This window comes from Schistocerca cancellata, chromosome 7, assembly GCF_023864275.1.
Source record: "Schistocerca cancellata isolate TAMUIC-IGC-003103 chromosome 7, iqSchCanc2.1, whole genome shotgun sequence".
NCBI classification, from domain to species: domain Eukaryota; kingdom Metazoa; phylum Arthropoda; class Insecta; order Orthoptera; family Acrididae; genus Schistocerca; species Schistocerca cancellata.
Window position 1 is genome coordinate 262,137,130 of NC_064632.1, and position 17,706 is coordinate 262,154,835.

The 17,706-nt window shown below is 42.8% G+C and overlaps 1 protein-coding gene across 3 annotated transcripts in view; it reads right to left on the reverse strand.

Moving 5' to 3' along the window:
• Positions 1-17,706, reverse strand: part of LOC126091867 (A disintegrin and metalloproteinase with thrombospondin motifs 16) — a 495,229-nt gene that overhangs the window by 204,754 nt on the left and 272,769 nt on the right. For all 3 annotated transcript variants that reach the window (XM_049907150.1, XM_049907151.1, XM_049907152.1), the window contains exon 4: positions 3,936-4,150. In XM_049907150.1, coding sequence (XP_049763107.1) covers positions 3,936-4,150 — 215 coding nt within the window. The remainder of the gene's footprint in view (positions 1-3,935; positions 4,151-17,706) is intronic.

Below are 17,706 nucleotides of genomic sequence, written 5' to 3' on the forward strand. Positions count from 1 at the left end.
TAGGTTTAAGTAGTTCTAAGTTCTAGGGGACTGATGACCACAGCTGTTAAGTCCCATAGTGCTCAGAGCCATTTGAACCATTTGCTTCACGCAGTCACCTCGATTAAATATCTGGTCGTAACTTTGCAAAGCGACGTGAAATGGAACGATGATTCCAGTTTGAGTTGTTTGTAACTGTAATCACTAGGTACTTAGTTGAATCTAGAACCTCTAAATTTGTATTATTTAAAAAAAGGAGAAACGCGCTGCAAGATTGAAAGGCGAAAATATGCTGTTTTCTCTAAATTTATTATATTACAGCTCTCAGGCATACAGGTTTTTTTTTAATGTTTAACGCTTTCATCAGTGCATACATTACAGAGGTATGTGGAAGCATACAAATAAAATGTGGGATAAGTGACAATTTTACAGCATTTGTCCGATACTGATAAAGTTGTGAATATGTCATTGGATGGAATTTTTCTAATGGCAACTTTAACAGAGTTATTGGCTTTCAGGACTTGAGGTTTACACGCACAGCGTATTTCTCCCTCTATTTGGCAGTAGCTTGTCCCACTTAGAATAATATAAAGATGAAGGTCGTACTTGGGGCAACAGCCGACGATGGCTAAAACGTAGTAGGTCTACGGAACGACAAATATGTGTCGATCCCTTTTGCACATAGAGGTACATGTCTGTTCTTCTTACGTGTGAATCTGTGTGTTTATATTTTTTTTATATCAACGTGGCAGGCTGCAATTCTATCCAACGTCACAAGTGTCTCTCCGCGAATGCGTTGCAGCTTGCCACTGGATTCATGATTTTTATCCCTACTTGCGCTTATTTTAGAATAATTTTTAGAAACGTCTATGTCTTCTGATATTACACAAACTCTTGGAGGCACAAAAGTAATTAAAACATTTCGTAAATCGCGTAGAAAAGGTATGCAAAACGAACATTATGCTTACGACGCATCTGACACTTTCCTCTCTCGCAGCCTGGAGCGCTAGTGGCGCTCTGGCTGTCAAACGGTGCCAGTCCTGCCACACGCTCACCTCAGCACGGCGCATATGCGTTATTATGTACAGTATTTTATTGTCATTGAGTAGTGTTCCGTTTATACTTTTCAGTTATTTATATCTGTATAGCTTTTTTTTTGTTTCTTTCTTTATTCAAGAACAATGAACAGTTTGCTAACCGGCGAACCATTAGCCAAAGGGACTGTATCTTGCAGCTCCACAAAGTTTTCAAATAGCAGAAGAAACAGCCCACTCATTGCTAGGTAGTGAATACGGAAGCAAGGAATATTATAAAATCATGTGATCGAGAAGCAAGGCGGGAAAGTGAAACAAGGTTAGCTACGTGCTGTACGAGCTGTTACAGAAATTTGAAAACAATTTATTTACACAGGTGTGACCCCTTTCTGTTCCTGGTCGAAAGTGTCCAAGATTTAAAGCATATAAGTTTCACTGTGTTTACTTGGACACGGATCTAATAAGAGACATCATACTACATACTTATGGACATCACATTTCCACTGCAAGCTAGAAACAGTCGAGAAACCTCCACGAATGACAATTTTTTTTAATTGGCTTCTCGCGACGAAAAAAAAAAGAAAAAAAAGCGTTTCAGAGGTTGAACAGACAGTATCGGCATTAATAAACTATTTATACAACAGGCTACACAAATGAAGAAGTGGTCGGTATTATTTCGAAAGTATGAGTACCCTGAAAGAGTGTGGTCATTTGATATATTTAATTTGTTGAATGTATTGCTGACAAAGGCGGATCCACTTTCACGACAATGTTTGTCTAACGATGTGAACTCTTCCCCTCACAAGGCACACCAGGCTAGCCTGCGCGTTCCTGTCACGTGCATTATTCTGAGCTACTGACAACTCAGAGACCATCATGTTGTGCACTAGACGAATAGTTTACTTTTCACAATGGCAGAAGAAAAGTTAATAGAGTCAGTGAGTGGTACGTTTTGCGTCGGTGGGTTGAAAATAAAATTCCTAGGTGTATGGGTGCAACATTTCATAATTTCTTAAATAAAGAAAATAAATGCCAGTGTTCATCAGCTACCTCGAAAATATGCCATTTTTTGTGCAGTTGCTCCTGCTCCTGTGCATTACATCAATTTGAGTCAATGGTGTGGTGTATGACCCCATTTACTTCAGAAAACTGGTTTTTAGTCATTCTGAAGTAATTTGTGAAATCAGTATCACTCATCCTAGTCGTAGTCTGAAATTGTCCACTACTTTTTCTTTAAAAAAATTATGTATTTGATGATTCGATTTTTTTTATTCATTAATGAATAAAGGAACGCTTCGTCTTTAGCATTAGTATCCGTATCTGATTCGGAACTCAAGTCCAACAATAGTACGAGGGTCACTCCAAAAGAAATGCACACTATTTTTTTAAAGCCATCTTTTATTCTACATGTTTGAAAGTTTTACAGTGTGTAGATACATCCTTCAGGAATAATATTTTCATTTCTCCACATAATTTCCATCCCTCTCATCTGACTTACGCCATCTTGGAACCAGCGTCTGTATACCCGCACGGTAAAATTCTGGACCAACCTGTTGGAGCCACTGCTTGGCAGCGTGCACAAGGAAGTCATCATCTTCAAACCTTGTTCCACGAAGAGAGTCTTTCAGTTTCCCAAAAAGATGATAGTCACATGGAGCCGGGTCAGGCCTGTAAGGCGGGTGTTTCAGTGTTGTCCATCCGAGTTTCGTGATCGCTTCCATGGTTTTTTGACTGACATGTGGCCGTGCATTGTCGTGCAACAGAAAAACATCCTGCTTTTGCCGATGTGGTCGAACACGACTCAGTCGAGCTTGAAGTTTCTTCAGTGTCGTCACATATGCATCAGAATTTATGGTGGTTCCACTTGGCATGATGCCCACAAGCAAGACTCCTTCGGAATCGAAAAACACCGTAGCCATAACTTTCCCAGCAGAAGGTGTGGTTTTGAATTTTTTTTCTTGGGTGAATTTGCATGATGCCACTCCATTGATTGCCTCTTCGTCTCTGGTGAAAAATGATGGAGCCATGTTTTATCACCTGTCACAATTCTTCCAATAACTTCGTCTCCACCATTCTCATACTGTTCCAAAAGTTCGCTGCATACCGTTTTTCTTGTTTCTTTGTGAGCCACTGTCAACATCCTGGGAACCCACCTGGCACAAACCTTTTTTAACGCCAACACTTTCAGTATGCTGCAAACACTTCCTTCCCCTATCCCAACCTACGTAGCGTGACAATTCGTTCACTGTAATGCGTCTGTTAGCAGTCACCAATTCGTTAACTCTCTGCACATTGTCTCGAGTGTATGCAGTACGAGGCCTGCCGCTGCGAGGACAGTCTTCAATATCGCCGTGCCCGCTTTCATCACGTAGCCTGCTTGCCCACCGACTAACCGTACTGCGATCGACAGCAGCATCTCCATACACCTTTTTCAACCTCTTGTGGATGTTTCCCACTGTCTCGTTTTCACAGCACAGGAATTCTATGACAGCACGTTGCTTCTGACGAACGTCAAGTGTAGCAGCCATCTTGAAGACATGTTGTGACGGCGCCACTCACGGGAACAGGTTGAACTAAGTTTGAAAACAAGCGGGAAGGATGTATCTACACATTGTAAAACTTTCACACACGCAGAATGAAAACTGTATTTTTACAAAAATAGTGTGCATTTCTTTTGAAGAAATTGAAGTAATTCTTGAATTTGCGAATCACACGTGGTCAGTTTGGCAAGCAGTTGATCAGTAACTGGACCCTGGCACGTGCGGGTTTACTTCTACCAAAGGGCACACCCGTCAAAAGCGTCTCAACATGTGCGGGTCGCGCCTAATCGTGTGACGTCACGCTTCCTACACGATTCTCAATTTGCGCTTAGCGTTAGTGTTAGACTGTGGCGGCAGCTGGCGCGGCGCGGCGTGTGTTTACCTGCGGCAGCTCGGTGTAGGTGACGTCGGCGGATCCGTTGCCGGCGGTGGCCTCCCAGACGCGCAGCCGGCCCGTGCTCAGCAGGCCGGAGTGCGGCCGCAGGTGCAGCCGCAGCGGACGGCCGAACGCCGCGAGCAGCACGCGGTGCTCGCCGGCGCCGGCCGCGGGGGCGGGCAGCGGCCGCTTCCACACGCGCACCACCTCGTACTCGGGCACTGCAACAGACACAGAGCACGCGCACAGTGTCAGCACCGTCCACACTCCTCGAGTCCAGTCTCTCACTCACCTACACTACTGGCCATTAAAATTGCTACACCACGAAGATGACGTACTACAGACGCGAAATTTAACCGACAGGAAGAAGATGTTGTGATATGCAAATGATTAGCTTTTCAGAGCATTCACACAAGGTTGGCGCCGGTGGCGGCACCTACAACGTGCTGACATGACGAAAGTTTCCAACCTATTTCTCATACACAAACAGCAGTTGACTGGTGAAACGTTGTTGTGATGCCTCGTCTAAGGAGGAGAAATGGGTACCATCACGTTTACGACTTTGATAAAGGTCGGAATGTAGCTTATCGCGATTGCAGTTTATCCTATCGCGACATAGCTGCTCGCGTTGGCCGATATCGAATGACTGTTAGCAGAAAATGGAATCGGTGGGTTCAGGAGGGTAATACGGAACGCCGTGCTGGATCCCAACGGTCTCGTATCACTAGCAGTCGAGAAGACAGGCATCTTGTCCGCATGGCTGTAACGGATCGTGCAGCCACGTCTCGATCCCTGAGTCAACAGATGGGGACGTTTGCAAGACAACAACCATCTGCACGAACAGTTCGACGACGTTTGCAGCAGCATGGACTATCAGCTCGGAGATCATGGCTGCGGTTACCCTTGACGCTGCTTCACAGACAGGAGCACTGCGATGGTGTACTCGACGACGAACCTGGGTGCACGAATGGCAAAACGTCATTTTTTCGGATGAATCCAGGTTCTGTTTACAGCATCATGATGGTCTCATCCGTGTTTGGCGACATCGCGGTGAACGCACATTGGAAGCGTGTATTCGTCATCGCCATACTGGCGTATCACCTGGCGTGATGGTATGGGGTGCTATTGGTTACACGTCTCGGTCACCTCTTGTTCGCAGTGACGGCACTTTGAACAGTGGACGTTACATTTAAGATGTTTTATGACCCGTGGCTCTACCATTTATTCCATCCCTGCGAAACCCTACATTTCAGCAACATAATGCACGAACGCATGTTGCAGGTCCTGTACGGGCCTTTCTGGATACAGGAAATGTTCGACTGCTGCCCTGGCCAGCGCATTCTCCAGATCTCTCACCAATTGAAAACGTCTGGTCAATGGTGGCCGAGCAACTGGCTCGTCACAATACGCCAATGACTACTCTTGAAAAACTGTGGTATCGTGTTGAAGCTGCATGGGCAGCTGTACCTGTACACGCCATCCAAGCTCTGTTTGACTCAATGCCCAAGTTTATCAAGGCTGTTATTACGGCCAGAAGTGGTTGTTCTAGGTAACGATTTCTCAGGATTTATGCACCCAAACTGCGTGAAAATGTAATCACGTGTCAGTTCTAGTATAATATATCTCTCCAATGAACACCCGTTTATCATCTGCATTTCTTCTTGGTGTAGCAACTTTTATGGCCAGTAGTGTAGTTGTAACCGGGGACAAGTCACTTGTGGAGTTCCACAAAGTTCTATTCTAGGTCCACTAGCGTTAGTCATACAGGGTGGTCAGAAACAATCTGAAAAGCTTGTAAGGTTGTTGCGGGTTAGGCTGGACTCAAAAATAATTGTTAAGAAAAAAGTAGGTATTTTGCACCGTTTCCGAAGTTAGCCAATCACACCGTTGCGCGCAAATTCATGGGGCCTACCAGACACGGTGTCGCCAAACGTATTCTTTTAGTTTCGTAAAACCAAAAAAGAGAGCAATACTATAATTGGACTTCGGACCTCGGTAAGGCACCAACCTGAGCCAAACGCTGAGCAGCCTCGTGCGCCATCATCTACTCTACGCAGCGGTCTGATACCCTTATTCAGTGCTAGTTAACTATGAAACGGCGCAACGCATCGACTTTTTTTCTTAACGATTATTTCTCAGCTCAGCCTACTCTGCAACACCCTTACAAACGTTTCTATTTCTGACCACCCTTTATGTTTAAACGAATTCTGGACTGATATACAGCAAGCAGTATTACTTCTTTTCGTAGATAGCACAAGTACTGTAATCAATCGTATCATACATAGTACGGTAAATAATGTTCTCAAAATTCTTGTTGATTGATTTTCTGCAAATGATCTCTTTCAGTTTCAAAAAAGACACGACATATTCAGTTCTACACCTCCAGAGGTGCTACACTGATCATAAATCTGGTAAGGAAGCAATGAGAAGGGTGAAAACTTCAAAATTTTTTGCTTCCGTAGTGATGAGAATTTAAATTGGGGGAAAACGCCATTTCTGCACTCCTAACACAACTCGCTTCAATCATATTTGCACTTCGAAACACTGCAGATCTTGTGGAGGGACAAATCAGCAAATGGTGACCAGCTCTGTATTTGCCTGAAGGAATGTGGAAAAGCGGATATAACCCCGTTTAGTGTAAGAAAACGATTGTTCTATGAGCATATCCATAGAATGAATCCTAACAGACTTGCAACAAAAACTGTACATCTTGAAAAAGTGCAAGGAGACCTAGAAGAAGAAAATAATGACACAAAAATACTAGTATGAAAAAGTAAAATTTCGAAGACAGTTCCAATACAGCAGGGAAGAGAATGGGCTGTAGAAATGAGGAAAGAGCAGACTAATAAGTGAAAGAGTGTTGCAGAAAGCGTAAAGCTAATTTAGTGACTTCAACTTTGCCCTCAGCTGGACTGTAATGCAAAAAGAATCAAAAACTTTGTTGATCCCTGTATTGGATTGTCCGATCGCTATTGTTGAGTGTCAAATAATTACGTAATTTTGCTATGCGTTTATCCAACTACAGCAAGCAGCCGGACAAACATATACGGTTAGAACGATAACGAAAGGCAACGCCTTCTCATAATCGTGTGAAACCAATCATTCTCTGGTAAATTACAGCCATCAAGGAATCCTCGCAAGTGACAATGTGTGATATGAAGAAATCTACTCAGTGCCACCGCTTGTTACCTTACAAACATTTTACATGCCAGTACCCACCAGTACCCACTGAAAAGTTCCCAGCTAGTTGATAGATATTTGATTTATAAATTCTAGGTATGTCTTTGTTCGTACCGTTCGCGAATGGCACTGTCTATGTTTCTGTGGTATGTCGTCGTCGTCAGATGCCCATATATACAAGACGGCTGACACATCCAGTAGCTTTCTTAATTTGTTTTGGTAGTTATGTGACACTTTTGGCTGTGCAGCTATACTATACGTTTTAGATTCTACTTTTGATGAGGTACAGCATCGCTCCCTCTTATACTCGACCGACGTAGCCATTTTCTAGATATGTACCTTTGTCCCTGCTTATTTTTTACCTTTGCGTTTTCCTTGTTGTGTAAATACAGTAATTATGACGAAAAAAGTAGGCGAGCCACACCCATAATAACATGGCAAGACCTTTGTTGACCGCAGAGTTACTTTAGAAGTGCGAGCAGGTTTCTCGTAATGCTACTCCAGTAAACTTGTTTGTCAGGTTACGGAGTATGTTTTCGTTTCTGGGAGCTGGCGCTAGACGCATTGTGAAAAATAGACTGTACACGCTTTTAGCAATAGTCGTCTCAGGGAAATAGAGATAAAGTAGATCGAATATTTCATTAGTTTGTAAATGTCATAGGAGCCGTAATCCACTAAAGACTGAAAGTTAATCTTGCAATAATGGAAGTGTTTGTCGTCACTGGGGTTAGTAATCCACAAAAATGAAATATTACAAAGGATGACCTAAAACTGATTGTGAAAAGCGATCATTGTAGAGCTTACATCGTGCCCGAAATACATAACTATTGGCCATAGTGTCAACATTTCAATTCAATAGTACAACCAATAAATTGAAGGATACTTTCTTAAATTAGAGGCTATTTTCTTTAGCTAATAAGCTGTTGAATTAATGAGTGATAAAATTTGCATAAAATTATCTTTGTGTCCCTAGATAAGAGAGATACAGACAGAAATCATACCATATTTGTCAGATACGAAAATATTTTTGTTGTAATTCCCTTTCAGTTTATATTTATTAATTTTCACTAATTTGTGATCTTCCTTGCGTTATATTTGTGGTACGGTCCTTGGTGTATACAGCTTCCTTGACCAAGAGCACGTCCGATTTGTTCTCCATCTTTGTCCAGCTGAGTTTTTAAGCCAATGAGTTGGGTAGTGACAGGTAGTTGATATCCAACCTTTCTTTGAAATATGCGACGAGCGTCGTTACATAAATATCGTGCCTAATAACTTGTTAATCATAGAATTTACTGTAGAAGGAAACATTCAGGTGTTACGACAGTTACAAGAAAATCTACGGTAGAATAGCAGAAAAACAATATTTTCTGCTCCTTTGGATTCAGTGACGGCATTCTTTGACTTCAGCAGAATATCACGAGATGTTTTTATCTATTGCGAGACTATTCACAACAGGAAAGAGATTTTTATATATATTTGACACGTCACTAAATACTGTGGAGAAAGACTTCGTTTTCGTTTTGATAAGAATCTGTAACTTAGATAATTTTGTGGTTCATCCTCAACTAGTACAAGGAACTTCGTTTGTTTAAGTTCACTGACGCAAGTAAGTCTCGTTCAGTTGCCACTGACGAAATAAGGTTTTCTATGATAGGATGGGTTAGAACGGGGTCATAAAGCATCGTGTGACCAAACGATGAGCTTCTTCAGTACAAACGCAACGACTTAGACGTACAGCGACATTTTTAGCCTGTTTACTCCCGTTAGTTGATTTTTGTACTAAAATTTTACAAAATATATGTACAGTGTACTTTCTGTAAGGTATCAAGCCACAAAGCTATCTGTAACGTGAGTAGGTAGCAAATTCCGCAAGATGGGATCACCTTACTGTTAACTTCACGAAGTTCAAACGTAGATTTTTTTTTTTTTTTTGAAATTTGTGGTAAGCCAAATAGAACCAAACTGCTGAGGTCATCGGTTCCTAGGCGTACACACTACGTATTCTAACAATCACTCCCTCTCATGTCCGCCTGACATGCAGCAATGATGCACCCACCCCCTACCTTTCAAGCTACTTATGATAATAGTGAGGCTGATCAACGATCGTCCACTAGACGGAGGACCGTCTCCGTACTGAGTTAAATGGATGCATAAAACTTCCAGGATACGGCAAGGTATGAAAATGGAAACCCCATCTGTGACACTTGCTAACAGGCTGCAGAAGTAATTAAAGACAAAGCGAAGAACAGGATTTCAGCGATCGGAGAAAAATAGTATGTTCTAGCAAGTTGGCTTCAGGATATAAAATTTGAAAAACCTTCTTCCTACCAAAATCGAAACATGTACACAGCAAAACTGGATCATTCGCAAGTTTACCGATACCGTTTTGCAATGAGTAAGTGGCGATCACATGGATTAAGTGAACACGAGACGTCAGTTTGATGAATATAGATGAAGGAAAAATTTATGAAACTGTGGAATCAAGTAACAAGGGACGTGGGTGCCTAGCTACCTGCGACAGCTATTTGGTGCTAGCCAGGAAGGCACTTTGCCTCATCGCCGATCAAGAGCTCAAAGAACGGGAACTACGCTCGTCTATCGGCGCCGAAGGCGAGGAAGCTGCCAAGGCCTGCGCGAGGTCGCAGTGGCTGGAAGGGCGCAAGCGGCGCTGGAAAATGCTAAAGCGTCTGGCGCCGCCCAGCTCCAGAAAGACACCTGTTCAGTTCGTCGACTCTTTGCCGAATTCCCTACTCAATCCAGCCAAGCAGAACAATACCATCTGCATATCTAAAGCGATTCAGATGAGATCGCGAAGACGAAAGAGTAAAGGGGGCCACGAAGGCAATGGATGAACGAGCCAAAACTTTGCAACACACCGGAACATGAAAACATGGGAGGACATCGACTGTGATCTACAGCGGACGTCACGCCACTCCTGATGACGTGAGGCGCTTGCCTTCGTGACGACGACGGTTCAAATCCTCGTCCGGCTATCCAGATTTATGTTTTCCGTGATTTGTCCAAATCGCTGAAGCCAAATGTCGAGATGGTCCTTTTGAAAAGGACACGGCCGATTTCCTTCTCCGATCCTTCCGTAATCCCGACTCTTCCATATCTAATGACTTAACTATCGACGGGACGTTACACTGTAATTTTCTATAACATGGGATAGCAAAAGTGAACAAGCTGCGAAAAATCAGATTGACTCTAAAGACACAACATTCGCTCAGAATGTTGATCCAACATAGTACGTCGTGAAAGTACAGTGTTTGATATTTTCTAGAGAACAGTCGCATACAGTATTGTAGTTGTTACTAACACGGCTACAGGGTCATTAAGGGACCACATTAACATCAAGAGAATATTCTATCTTTATTTTCTAAAAATACTGATTTGGTCCAATAGCTGTATGTCGGTTTATTACAACTACCGTCTTGGGTGTTACAGTAAACCAAGTTTCATCCGCGAATATCGCAAATGTCAGCCGCCGATGATTCCAGCCATATTTTTCAGCATGCCTCTATTGTGAAGTGTTGGATGGAAATCAGTGGACGATAGCGCACGGATTTCTAACACCCAAACCTGCAGATGTCACACACTCAGATCGGTACCAAACGTTGTATAACGAGTATCAATCAAATTTGGATATTTGTGGTAAGTCCTATGGGGCCAAACTGATGAGGTCATCGGTCCCTAAGCTTACACACTATTTAATCTAACTTAAACTAACTTGCACTAAAGGCAACACAAACAGCCATGGCCGAGGGAGGACTCGAACCTCCGACAGGGGGAGCCGCGCGAACCGTGACAATGCGCCATGACCGCACGGCTGCCCCGTGCGGCAGTATCAATCAAAACACCGATTTAGTTCGTGCTATGTGCTGACACCCGGTAGAATATGCGTAAACGGTAATTAAAAATAGCACCAGAACTACGACCGAGCGAGGTGGCGCGTTGGTTAGCACACTGGACTCGCATTCGGGAGGACGGCGGTTCAGACCCGCGTCCGGCCATCCTGATTTAGGATTACTCTGATTTTCTAAATCGTTTCAGGCAAATGCCGGGATGGTTCCTTTGAAAAGGCACGGCCGACTTCCTTCCCCATCCTTGCCTAGTCCGATACGACCGATCACCTCGCTGCTTGGTCCCCTCGTCCAAATCAATCAACCAACCAGAACTACGAAGGACACTAAAAGGGTTCTGTGAGCGATTGTTTGTTCGATCTCACGTGGATGAGTTGGTAGAGCGGTCGTCGTGTCGAAGGTCCCTCGTTCAGACCTCACGATGATAATTTTTTTAACAGTTTACGAGTGAAACTGTTATATGAGAGAACATTTTCCTGAAATGTAAAAGAATTTTTCGGAGTTCGTAGCAACACTGTTTTGGCACTCTGCTTTCACTTCGGTAGTTGATCGTTATGTACTTATTATTGATCTTATTGTTTCTGGTATCGATCTGACTGCCGGACATTGGGAGGTTTGGTTGTAAACACACTGCACCGTGCTTCAGTCATCGTGAAATGCATCTAAAAGAAAACGAGGGTGCTCGAAACACTGGCCAAGATCAGCAAGATAAACGAACTTTGTTCGGCGACATCGCTGGTGGCACACCTCCATGGTCCATAGACATCACAGTCCCTTTGATTAAAGCCAGTTACACCAGACACAGATAAAACGTATTTCCATTTTCTTAGCACATTGGTGATACTTTGATCCGCATCAATCCTGAAAGCTGCAGTTCCACAATCATTATCACTCAGTGAATTCTTCAGCGTTATTATTCAGTGTGTAAACCAATTTCACAATACAACTACTTCCACTTTCAGTAGTCTCTTACAAGTGCAGGTGGCAACCTGATTGGGTCTCTCTGGCGACACTGAAGCATAAACCGCTGGCACAGACCGCTTCTCACGAAAGATTGTAGTACGAGCGCTAAAGACATCGCCGTTGTGCACCCAAATCTGCACATCATCACTATCGAAAAGGATATAGGAAATGAGCGATGAGGGCGGCAAGTGACCCTTTTCGTAATGATGCAAACTGATATGTTACGTAGCCTTGAATGAACAAACCTGTTAAGCGAGCAGATAAGAAGTCCTTAATTAATCATCAGGTTTCCCCCTAGTATAAAAAAATAAATGCACAGGCTAATGTTATGTATATCTTAACCCTTAAGGAAAACTGATAAGTATCTGTATGTTGAGCAAGCAGTAAAGGAAACAAAAGAAAAATTCGGAGTAGGTATTAAAATCCATGGAGGAGAAATAAAAACTTTGAGGAATGCCGTTGATATTGTAATTCTGTCAGAGACAGCAAAGGACTTGCAACAGCAGTTGAACGGAATGGACAGTGTCTTGAAAGGAGGATATAAGATGAACATCAACAAATGCAAAACGAGGATAATGGAATGTAGTCGAATTAAGTCGGGTGATGCTGAGGGAATTAGATTAGGAAATGAGACACTTAAAGTAGTAAAGGAGTTTTGCTATTTGGGGAACAAAATAACTGATGATGGTCGAAGTAGAGAGGGTATAAAGTGTAGACTGGCAATGGCATGGAAAGCGTTTCTGAAGAAGAGAAATTTGTTAACATCGAGTATAGATTTAAGTGTCAGGAAGTCGTTTCTGAAAGTATTTGTATGGAATGTAGCCATGTATGGAAGTGAAATATGGGTGATAGATAGTTTGGACAAGAAGAGAATAGAAGCTTTAGAAATGTGGTGCTACAGAAGAATGCTGAAAATTAGATGGGTAGATTACATAACTTATGAGGAGGTACTGAATAAAATTTGGGAGAAGAGGAGTTTGTGTCACAACTTGACAAGAAGAAGGGACCGGTTAGTAGGACATATTCTGAGGCATCAAGGGATCACCAATTTGGCACTGGAGGGCAACGTGGAGGGTAAAAATCGTAGAGGGAGACGAAGAAATGAATACACTAAGCAGATTCAGAAGGATGTAGGTTGCAGTAAGTACTGGGTTCAATGGTTCAATGGCTCTGAGCACTATGGGACTTAACTTCTGAGGCCATCAGTCCCCTAGAACTTAGAACTACTTAAACCTAACTAACCTAAGGACATACCACACATCTATGCCCGAGACAGGATTCGAACCTGCGACCGTAGCGGTCGCGCCGTTCCAGACTGTAGCACCTAGAACCGCTCGGCCACCCCGGCCGGCTAAGTACTGGGAGATGAAGAAACTTGCACAGGATAGGGTAGCATGGAGAGCTGCATCAACCCATCTCAGGACTGAAGACCACAACAACAACAAGGAAAACTGTTCGTGAGAAAGTATTAAGCAACCAAAACATTCTTTTCATAGCACTTTATGTTTAACATATCAAATAACCTTTGCACGTCAGGCTCTCCATATCTACACGAGTACATAACTGCTAGTAGGATTAACTGGCAAATCGTAAAATAAGATGCTAACCTTTGTCTAGATATGTATTTGTCTTGACACAATATTTTACTTATCAGTCTTTCAGAATGTAAATTTTGCATGCTTTGGAAATAACTCATTCTTGCAGAATAGTGGAGACGGATGTAAAAGCGTTATTGGTTTTCTGGAACCACTCATCACAGGCTGTATATCGCACTCTAATACGCCTGGAGTTGCGAGAGGCCGACATTCAGCGTTGTTGCACCATTAGCGATGCAGATATGTTGATGTATGCTGCTGACACGTCTAGCGGTTCGCCGTCTGAAATGAGATCAGAATAACCGGCAGTACTTAGCAATTCAGGAAGCTATCGTCAGACTCCTTTACATGTGTGACGTAACAGCACAGCGGTCTCTCCGCTAACGAACGAGGACAAGCTTGTGACATCACTTTGCCATCAATTCTGCAGACGCGTACTGCCTAATTTCCCGAAGAACTTCAGTGACAGAGAGACAATAAGTAACATATTGTAAATAACGAGAAATTCAATAATAATCGCTTGTGACTAGTTAGTTGTGGTATTTTTCGTCAGAACACAGCAAGACTAGAAATTTAATACATTGACTTTTTTCCTATTCGTCATTGGTCTGGCATCTCTTTGACATTTATCACTTCATTTCTTAGACAGCAAGGAAAGAATGGTACTGTAAAGATGGATTTCACTGTGGAAACATTTTAACATTTAGTGCAAGCGATTTTCGAGAATAACGTAAAAATAAATCGAGAAGAGGACACTCTGATTGAAGTTTATGACTTTCGTCACGACGCCAATGTTTACTGTACGTTTCTGGAATTTATTTTAAGAAGTACATACAGTGACTAACACCAATGGTTTGCTTGTTATAATTGTTTTGGTGTCTCCCTTATCTTTGAAATGGGTTCCGCAACACAGTTAAGAAAGTTATTTTGTAGAAAGTTTTTCTTTGCAAACAGGGCATCGATTGTCAGTAATACTTTTATTAGATCATAGGACGAGCTGCACCAAAGTTTCTCCACGACCAGTATCGGTCCTCAAGCTATTTCCCAGCGTTCACACCTGAACAACAGAAGCACTTCTATTAGTTGGCGTGCACCACAAAAACATTGCCTTGGTAAGCTGTGAAACTTGAAAATGACGTAAGGGTCGAAACCGGCGTGGAGAAATTTTCATGCAGCTGGCCCTGCGATTCAATAAAAAAAAAACAGCTAAGAAAAAAACATAACCATGGCGGGCGAGCTGCGGCGGAGAAATACGGATGGTAAAATAGTAAATAATCATTCAACAATTAAGGTTCGAAATTTGACTGTAAACCTTTAGTCTGATAGGTAATATTAAAATACACGTGTTAATCTGAGTAATAAGTAACGAATACGTCATATTTAATAAGGTGCTTCTGCCTCTTGTGATGATAGTTCGGTAGTTGCATGAGTTCACTATGACAAGAACTTCAAGATGCTGTAGATATTGTCACATGGATTTGTAAGTATTACCGCCTTAGAAGATCCCGAAACTGAGTTGAAATACGCTTATTTCCTATCGTACTCGACATCCTCTACCATTATTTGTGAAACTGCAGCACCTGGAAGGAGCGATATTACGGATGTGCAGTTCCAGTTGCTGTGTGCTACTGAAATTTACAGACTCACTGTAACGACGGGAATGCTAGCTAGCGTGGTTACGCAAGAGCGACCAGAGTGCCGACCGATTACAGAAATTAATGGCGGCTAAGAGTGGAAGCTATGACCAGTGCAAGGTTAGCTTCCTGTTCGCAAGAGTGATCCTTGAATCAGACGGCACCGCAGATGCAACTGACGCAGTATAAGTGTCGAGACGTTATTAGCCGCTGGTCTCTCATCTGCACGAAATTTATTCCCGCTCCAGCTATGGAACGTGCTCAGCTGAGGTTTGGGCACATGAGGAGTGTGTTGAAGGTGCTCTTAGTAGTCCGATTTGTAGGAATCACGGAGCGTTCACAAGCAGTGTTCGATGCCATAGCCAGTTAAAGTGCTCGTCTGTTTGGCGATCACTGTCGTAAATAACGATGAAAGTCGACCACTACATCTACATCGTACTCCGCAAGCCACCTATTGGTGTGCGGCGAAGGGTACTTTCCGTACCACCATCTGATCCCTCCAACCCTGTTCCACTCGCGAACAGTGCGTGGGAAGAATGATTGTCGGTAAGCCTCTGTATTGGCTCTAATTTCTCGAATTTTGTGCTCGTGGTCAATACTCGAGATGTGTGTGGGGGGAAGTAATATGTTGTCTGACTCCTTCTGAGAAGTGCTGTCCCGAAATTTCAATAGTAAATCTCTCCGTGATGCACAACGTCTCTCTTGTAACGTCTGCCAGTGGAGTTTGCATCTCCGTAACGCTCTCTCGCCAGCTAAACGATCCCATGGCGAAACGCGCCGCTCTTCGTCGGATCTTCTCTATCTCCCCTATCAGTATACCATTAGTATCTCTAGCTGCACAGGAGTCTTAGGTATAACCCATAGCACAAATACAGACAACACAATGTATTTTCCGGTGGATCACGATAAAATTTATAGAAAATGGTTCAAATGGCTCTGAGCGCTATGGGACTTAATATCTGAGGTCATCAGTCCCCTAGACTTAGAACTATTTAAACCTAACTAACCTAAGGACATCACACACATCCATGCCCGAGGCAGGATTCGAACCTGTGACCGCAGCAGCAGCGCGGTTCCGGACTGAAGCACCTAGAACCGCTCGGCCACAGCGACCGGCTAGCGCGAAACAGCCTAATTGGTTAATTTCAGTGGTAATTAACTCGGAAACAGCGCAACATATGTTTTTTCTTAACAATTGTTTCTGAACACAATATAACCTGAAACGCCTTTACAAATTTTTCAAACTGTTTCTAACCTCCTTGTATAAGTTTTTTGTTGATACAATCCGTTTTTAATTATGGTTGGAATGCTTATTTCTTATGTCAATGATTCCATTTTATTTTACAATGTCACAAATAATACTGATGTGTCATATTTTTGCGACAACCACTGCGCTAGCAACACACGTGTTTTTGTGATGCACGAGTGGACTGACGAAGCCGCGTCGAATGTTTAACGGTCTTTTCTCGAAAACTATTGGGTGTTGGTACCTAAACCGAAATAGGTGTCCCTTTGTTTCCACCCTTCTTTCAGATGCCAAGTTTCACTCCAGAGAGTGACCTTGTCATTGTTGAGAAACGATACATAATATACCGGTCTGATATGCGGGAATATCGAAATCAAATCCTCTTCTAGACATGTCTGATTTTAAGATTGCTTTGGTTCCTCTGAATCAGATCTAGCTAATTTCGGATTGATTCAGTCAGCAACATTTCTTCCTTCTTTCCGCTTTGTTCTGTACGTCTCTCGCTTGTCAGCTGCGTACTTAACTAAAAAAAAGATAAAACGATTGTCGGAAGAAGAATAGATTTAGGAGCTTCTCTTCGGTTCCCTCTGGCTTCTCTCTCATCATCAACAACACCACAGATACAAGAGTAAAATTCCAAACGTACTCGTGTCTATCTCGTCCATTCAACTGATATGCTGAAATAACTCTCGCACTTCCCGTAAGATAGGTGCCACTGTGTGCGAAGAAGGAATATGTCCACAGTTAGTGGTTAGAATTAGTCAGCATTTGGTTTAACGTTCCGCTGGTGACGAGATCAGTAGAGACCATGCCGGAATTCGCGGTTGAGGGAACCACAGAAAATCGTAATATGGATGACAAGATAGGGGTTTGAATCGCTGACGTTGCGAATGCGAGTCTAATATTCTGCAATGGTAAACAGGTACCGTTTATACAGGGCGTCCCAGGAGGAACGGTCGATGTACAGGGATACGATAGGAATAAATAAAAAATTTGGTAAATATGGGCTCTGAAATGCGTTCCTTAAGAGCTATAAGCACATTTTCATCTTCGATCCAGTGAAACTTCTATTGAGCAAGACTTTTTTTTTCTTTCATTTTGGTCCATACTACCCCCTTCCAAAAAGTGCAAAGCAAATAGCTTGCAGTAGAGGAGATTTGTTTTAGAGTAGCTAAGATGAACAAGTGCTCATAGCTGTTAAGGTATGCACTTTATAGCCCATGTTTACTAGATTGTTCTGTTTTGAATTTTTGTTCCTGTCGTATCGATGAACACTGGCCATTTCTCCTGGGACGC